General features: G+C 49.8%; 1 protein-coding gene across 1 annotated transcript; it reads right to left on the reverse strand.

The window, feature by feature from the left end:
* Positions 1–2,397: 2,397 nt before the first annotated feature.
* On the reverse strand, positions 2,398–6,685 carry LOC123830323 (kallikrein-7-like). Its single transcript, XM_045856428.1, has 6 exons — positions 6,644–6,685; positions 6,060–6,194; positions 5,435–5,588; positions 5,064–5,311; positions 4,721–4,857; positions 2,398–3,098 (listed from the first exon to the last, which is right to left on the reverse strand). Exons 2-6 carry the CDS (start codon positions 6,130–6,132, stop codon positions 2,943–2,945), a joined length of 768 nt encoding a protein of 255 aa, XP_045712384.1. The 5' UTR covers positions 6,133–6,194; positions 6,644–6,685; the 3' UTR covers positions 2,398–2,942.
* Between the last annotated feature and the right edge of the window lie 242 nt (positions 6,686–6,927).

Here is a 6,927-nt window from a genome sequence, read left to right on the forward strand (position 1 = left end):
TTTCTCAAAAGAGACCTTGCAGGCAAGAAGGGGCTGGAAAGAAGTATTCCAAGTCATGAAAGACAAGGACCTACATCCAAGATTGCTCTATCCAGCAAAACTTTCATTTAGAATGGAAGGACAGATAAAGTGCTTCTTAGATAAGGTCAAGTTAAGGGAGTTCATCATCACCAAGCCCTTATTTTATGAAATAACTTAAAGGGACTTATCTAAGAAAAACAAGATAAAAAAACATGTACAGTAAAAGGACAGCAAACTCACAATTATTAACAACCACACCTAAAACAAAACCAAAAGAAACTAAGGAAACAACTAGAACAGGAACAGAACCACAGATATGGAGATCACATGGAGGGTCAGCAACAGGGAAGTGGGAGGAGGAGAGAGGGGGAAAAGGTATGGAGAATAAGTAGCATAGATGGTAGGTAGAAAATAGACAGGGAAGGGCAAGAATAGTATGGGAAAAGTAGAAGCTAAAGAACTTAAGACACATGGACATGAACTAAAGGGGGGGGAATGTGGATGGGAGAGGGTGTGCAGGGTGGAGGGGAGTGAAAAGGGGAAATGGGACATCTGTAATAGCATAATCAATAAAATATATGAAAAAAAAGAAAAGAAAATGTTTTATAAGATACCCTGACTGGTGTGGCTCAGTGTATTGAGCACTGGCCTGCAAACCAAAAGGTCGCTGGTTTGATTCCCAGTCAGGGCATATGCCTGGGTTGCAGGCCAGGTCCCTAGTGGGGGCCACGTGAGAGGCAACCACTCGTTGCTGTTTCTCTCCCTTTCTTTCTCCTTCCCTTCCCCTCTCTCTAATGAATAAATGAAAAAATCTTAAAGAAAATGTTTTATAAGAAAACCTTATGAGAGTGTAATCAGGAGAAAGTGACCGCAGTCCCAAACAATGAAAAACCAACACTCCATGAGGGCTCATTCTGTGTTGGACAATGTGCTAGCCCTTTCTGAATATTGTTCAATCTCCGTAGCAGCCCTGGGAGATAGCTGGTACTTCTCTTTATTTCCAAGATGAAGGAACAGGGAAGTAATGTGCTCAAAGGCTTACAGGAGCCAGAACTGGGATTAGAACTCACAAAGCCCAGTTTTTAGAATTAGCACCTTTAACTACTATGCTATCCTGTCTACCCAAAGAGAAATCAAGTTGTTTTTAGAAATTCAACACGAGGACTGCCTGAAGTCATTGCAAAGCAACCAACCTCCAGACTCGCATAAGGAAGCTGAGGAGGAGCCGGACCAGGTGCCTCCCTCCTGCACTTTGTGCAACGGCTGTTTTCTCATTATTTAAAATTTTGGATGGAATATTGATTTGGGGTGCTGTGCTGGAGAGAGGGGAAGTTGATGGAGCTTCATGGGGGTGGGTGGCCCCAAACCCCAGACATTCCTCCAATTTGTCACTGTCCAGAGGAAGGACAAGGCTGAAGGCCTGGACTCCTGGGTCTGAGGGAGGAGTGGTTGGGGGCCTGGACTTTTGTGGTTTGTGGGAAGAGAGGTCTTGGTTTTCTCCATGCAGATTATTGGTGTCTGCAGAACTTCTCCAATACGGAGAAGGGTGGGGAGTGGGGTTCAAGGGAGACTTAAGAGGGAGATGAGCTGAGGAGATGAAGGATCTGGAGGAAGTTGGCCAGAAGGAAATTCTGGGAGAGAAATGGGAAAGGCAGGTACGAGGAGTGAGTCCCAGGCTGAAAGATTCCACTGTCAGCAGTCTGAGGTGTGATTGCCCAGGGAGCCTCTGGAAGCTGGAGGCCCAGGAGTGTGGCCAGGCTCTGAGTCACAGGGGACTCCTCCCTCTTCCCTCTTCTCTTCCAGAGGTTCCTACCCTGAGTTCTTTGAGAACAGGAGCCCACCTACCTGGGTTCCCAACCCCATCTTTTTCTCCCACCTGGGACATTGGATGCTCGCTTGTGGCAGACCCCAGTGGGATCTCAGTATCCTGTCTACCTGCCAGTCCTAATCTTCTAAAAACCTTCCCTGATGAAATGTTCAGAACCAGTTTCAAATCCATTTCAACACTGACTAAATAGGCATTTCTCATTTTCCTTTTCTCCTTCTCCTCCTTCTTTCTCTCTCTGTCCCCCCTGCCCCTCCCTTCCCTTCTCTCCCATTTAATGGATGAGGAAAATTGAGACCTGGATAATACAGAGAAACCTGTCACTGGACCAGTTGGGGGTGGAGGTGGGAGACTGAGTGAAAGCTCAGAATCAGATACCTTATCCTTTCCTGTCTCCCTCTCTTAAGGTCTCCTCTCCCCAGCCTGAGCTCTTCAGAGCTTTCCACCTGTATTTTTCAGGTTCTAAAAGTGCACAGACACAGAAAGGGGAATAGAAGGAAGGAAGCACTCATGACTACATCCATGTACAGTTTGGTACATGCTCTGTCAGATTTTATTTTGTGACTATTTTATTTTACATGGTGAGGATCACATGAGTATACATTTGTCTTTTTTCATTTAACATCAGATAGCATCAACATTCTTGCCCAATACTGACAACTCTGCATAATTATTATCTGGAACAGTTTCACGAATATCCTTGTCACAAATCCATGTATTGTTTACATAAATAATCCACTAATTCAAACCTTGTTCTACGTTTCTGGTTTACTAGAATTACTAAGTCCAAGGTGGTGAAGAAGGGTCTTGATTTACTTTGCCCAACTGCCTCCCAAAAATATTGTAGCAGTTGACAGTTTCAGTCGTTGAGGTTGCTGGTCTCATTGCATCTTTATGAGCACTGAGATTTGTGTGTGTGTGTTTGTTTTTTTGAGCTTGGTTTTTTGCTTGAGTTCATTGGTTTACACACACATAATATTTTTGAGGTTTTAATATGAAAAGGTAAAGTCAAATATGACTACAGGTCCTCAATGTCCTAATTTCTGTAAATTTCCTATTCAAGGCACAGAGTTGGAGAGGTGGGAGTTTGGAGAGATTAGCGATTGTTTCTCATGGTCTTCTTTATCCAGCTGATGAAATTGCAGACTTGGGTATAAACACCTGGGTCGTTGGGTTGGCCACAGGGGAAAGTTCCCCAGGACACCAGGCCTTGCAGGGTGCCTCTGCACACCAGTGGTCCCCCTGAGTCACCCTGGAGGGGAAAGAACAGATTAGCATTGACTTTAGAGCAACCAGCACTGAGAGGTCTAATATACCCGCTGTTTATCAAGTCTTTGTCCTGCCTGACCACAGTCTTCCACCCTGGCCAATGGGAAGAGACTCATTGTCTCTGTGAACCAATGGGAGAGCAAGAATTAATGCAATTGTGCTGAGGACAAACCAGGTTTTCTGAAGACATTGGCTTGAGCCCCTGCCAATGGGACCAATCACAAGGAGGGGGTAGGGTTTCCCAGAAGTCACAGCCTCACTGAACCACTCTTTGCCAAGCCACTAAAAGGTGTGTTTTCTCCAGAGAATTCATATATGACCTTGTCCAGGGATCCAGGACAGGGTAGTACTGGGAACCAGGGGCAGGACCAATGACCTAATTCACAGGGTCAAGTGCAAAGTAAAAATGCAGACCACCTGGGACAAATAAATAAATTTCAAAACAGCTAAAAGAGTGTGTTAAACCAAGTGTGGGACTTTCCTGAATGTGGGACTCTGGGTCCCTGCACAGCTTACACAATTATAAATCAGCACTCATTGGGGGACAAGGGGGAACCTCCTTATTCATTAGGACACACAGCCCTGTCTCACTACCTTTCTCCCTAACACACACCACCCTGTGGCCCCTGAAAAATGAGAGTGCAGGTGGAAGAAAAGAGAGTAGAAGTACAAAAGGGCAAAGGAGAAAGAGAGAGTCAGAGAGAAGGATGGAGAGAAGAAAGGGAAGGAAGAGGGGAACAGAGAAGCAGAAATATTGGCAGTGGGGAAAGAGGCAGAGATGGAGGAGGTAACAAGCATTCCAGTGGCAGATGATTGATGGATAGATAGATAGATAGATCCCAACACAGAGAGAGCACAGAGGAAAACAAGGAAATGAAATGAAAAGAGGGAAGATGCTTCTCAGAGACAGAGAGGGGATGACAGAGATGAGGAAGTGGGGACAGAGAGGAGGAGGGGGCTCCTTCCATCACCAGAACCAGCACCCAGGTGAGGTGACTGAGACAGAAGCTTCTGGCACAAAACCTCAGTGATTTCAATAAATAATATTTTAATGCAATACCTTAAAAATCAAATTTAATATGAAAAAATCCACGACAACCAAGTTATCCTAATTTTAGATACATGGCATCAGTACCCTGCAGTGCTGAACCAGATGGGAGCCTGAAGCAAATGGAAAATTGGGTGAAATGGGAGTTACTGGAAACTCCAATATTTTGTGCATTGAAGATTTTTGTACAGATTTAAAAAAATATATTGCATTGGAATAGGATTCATCTTGGTCACTGAATGTTTAGTGCCTCCTTAAAGTTTGTGCTTGAAGCCAGTGTCTCATTCCTCTTTACCCTAGTCCCTGCCTCATCTTTCTCACTCCCAGTCCCTCCCTCTCAACATCATGTCCACCCCTAGGGCCATACCAGCCCCCCTGGGCTCCCACTCCATGTGAGGCAGAGGACTGAGTAGAGAGGCCCAGGATAGCAGGAGTGGTCAGGTGTGAGGGAAGGCTGGGCACCAGGGTCAGGCCCCCAGACTCTGGATGGAGAAGAATGCAGACTCTGGGTTAAAAGGAAGCAGGACCCAGGGCTGGGGAGGGGAGGAGGGTCTCACATTGCAGGCATTGGACTTCGAGTTGGGGATGCCAGCACACAGCATGGATTTTCCTAACAGGTCCTTGTAAACCTTCTGGCATTCCTGGGTGGAGACGAGCTTGACATCCGTACACATGAGCTCCGATGGAAAGGTCACTGTTGAGTGGGAGAGGGTAGGTTGGTCAGAGGCCTGGGCTTGAGGATCCCTGGGTGCTGATGGAGGGCAAGTGTGGGCCCTAGATCTTGAGTTAAGAAAGAGCTGTGGGGCTCGATACTTGGAAAGGGGTAAATCTCCTGGTCTCCAGGGGCTGGGGGACAAGGGGGCAGGGGGCCTGGACCCCAGGCTCCCTGGGAAGCCTCACCATCAGGGCTGGTGGTGGTGCCCCAGCCAGACACGGTGCATGTGGTGCCCGGCGCAGCACAGCGGGAGGGCAGGTTGATTTGGTTCACTCTGGATGACATCTTGGCTGGGTGGCTTAGCTTCACAAGCATGATGTCATTCTCGTGGGTCTGTGTAGAGTAGCTGGGGTGGACAAAGGACTTTGTGGCCTTGATCCTCTGAGCTCTCTTGCTGTCCAGATGGTCACTGCCCATGTGCACATTGTACTCACTGGGAGAAGAGAGACATGCAGACAGACACACGGTCACTGAGAGAGGGGGACAGGTATGCAGAGATCAGGGGATGGGGACCCAGAGGGAGAGCTGGAGGCACCATGGCTCTGCTGCCACATACCTCATCTGGCAGTGGGCAGCGGTGAGCACCCACTGCGAGTTGACCAGCACGCCTCCACAGTGAAGCTGATTGCCTTTGAGCAGGGCCACCTGCCAGGGATGGGAGCTCCTTGGACATGGAACTCCATTAATAATTCTATCCCCGGAGCCCTTTCCTGGATGAAGACATGGAGAAAAGCATGGGTAGCAAGCCTGCAGGCAAAGCTGAGGAATCAGTGGACAGGTGGGCAGAGACAGTGATATAGAGAGAGACAGACAGAGAGATGTGGAGAAGGGCAGGGGCAGAAACTGAGCACAATGCAGAGAAAGCTGCAGACAGAGATCGGGACCCATGGAGGGAGCCTGCTCAGGACCCAGGTGGAGCCTCTGGTCTGGAGGCAACCCCAGAGGCTGATGGGAGAGACACTGAGGGCAGGAGGCAGCCTGGAGGGCACAGGGTCCCCAGGAGTCAGAAGGAAGCAGAGGGAAAGGGGCCCCAGCAGGAGTGCCCTGTCTGCCTGGGAGGAAGCTGCTGCAGGAGGTGGGGTCCTGACATGGGGACTGTTTGGGGAGAGGAAGCCTGGAGAAAGAATGTGAGTGACTTTGAGGCCCAGGAGCAAGGTGAGGTCTCCCAGTCTAGCCCTCACCTTCTTGTCCAGTGGCTCCCAGGGCTAAGGACAGCAGCAGGGTCAGCAGGGGTGAGAGAAGGGGACCTGCCATGTTGTCTCTGGGAGCCTCCGGGCTCCACTCGGAGGAAGGAGGAAGGGCGTCTTCTGCTGGAGCTGGAAGGACAGAGTTTAGGAACCAGGAGTCCTGGTCCCCAGGCCCTTCTCCTCCCTCAGACCGAGGAGCCCTCGTCTGCACCCTCTTCCCTCAGACCCAGGAGCCATGGTCCTGAAACAATTCTTCTCTCAGACCTAGAAGGAGAAGACTGTCCCTCAGTCTCCTTCTCCCTCAGACCCCCAAACCTCACTCCCTGGCCACATTCCCTCCCCCCTCAGACTGAGGTTCTCGGCCAGCAGAGCCCCTTCCTCTGAGGACCTAGGAATCAGGATTCCCACCCTTCCTTATTCATGAGTTGGTTTCCCCAGTTTTGCTTCTTTAAGGGACCCCAAATTCTACCTCCAACTCCTCATCTCTTAGAACCAGGACTCCAGATCCCCCCAACTGTGCCCCTCCCTTCAAGCTGTCCAGCCAGCCTCCCCTTCCATCCCTTAAGGCCTCTTCTCACCTGTGGCTGCGGCAGATCTGACCTGGTCTGGGCTCCAGTCTAGGTTAGGAGCCAAGCCTGTCCAGCCCTGTGCAGGGCGGCCCTCTTATGGCACACTGTCCCGCCCCCGTGACCTCAGGTGCAGGTGGAGCCAGCTCTGAGACGCCCCCTTCCTGAACGTGCTGGGTTATCTGGAACCCCTGAGGCAGTGAAAGCAATAGACCTGCACCGTCTCCACCCTCCCTCCGGAGGCTGTGTGGGGGTGGCACCCAGATGGCTCACCCGCGCATCCTGGCCCTGGTGGC

This window comes from Phyllostomus hastatus, unplaced genomic scaffold (assembly GCF_019186645.2).
Source record: "Phyllostomus hastatus isolate PE091 unplaced genomic scaffold, TTU_PhHast_1.1 phas_scaffold_1224, whole genome shotgun sequence".
In the NCBI taxonomy this organism is placed as follows: domain Eukaryota; kingdom Metazoa; phylum Chordata; class Mammalia; order Chiroptera; family Phyllostomidae; genus Phyllostomus; species Phyllostomus hastatus.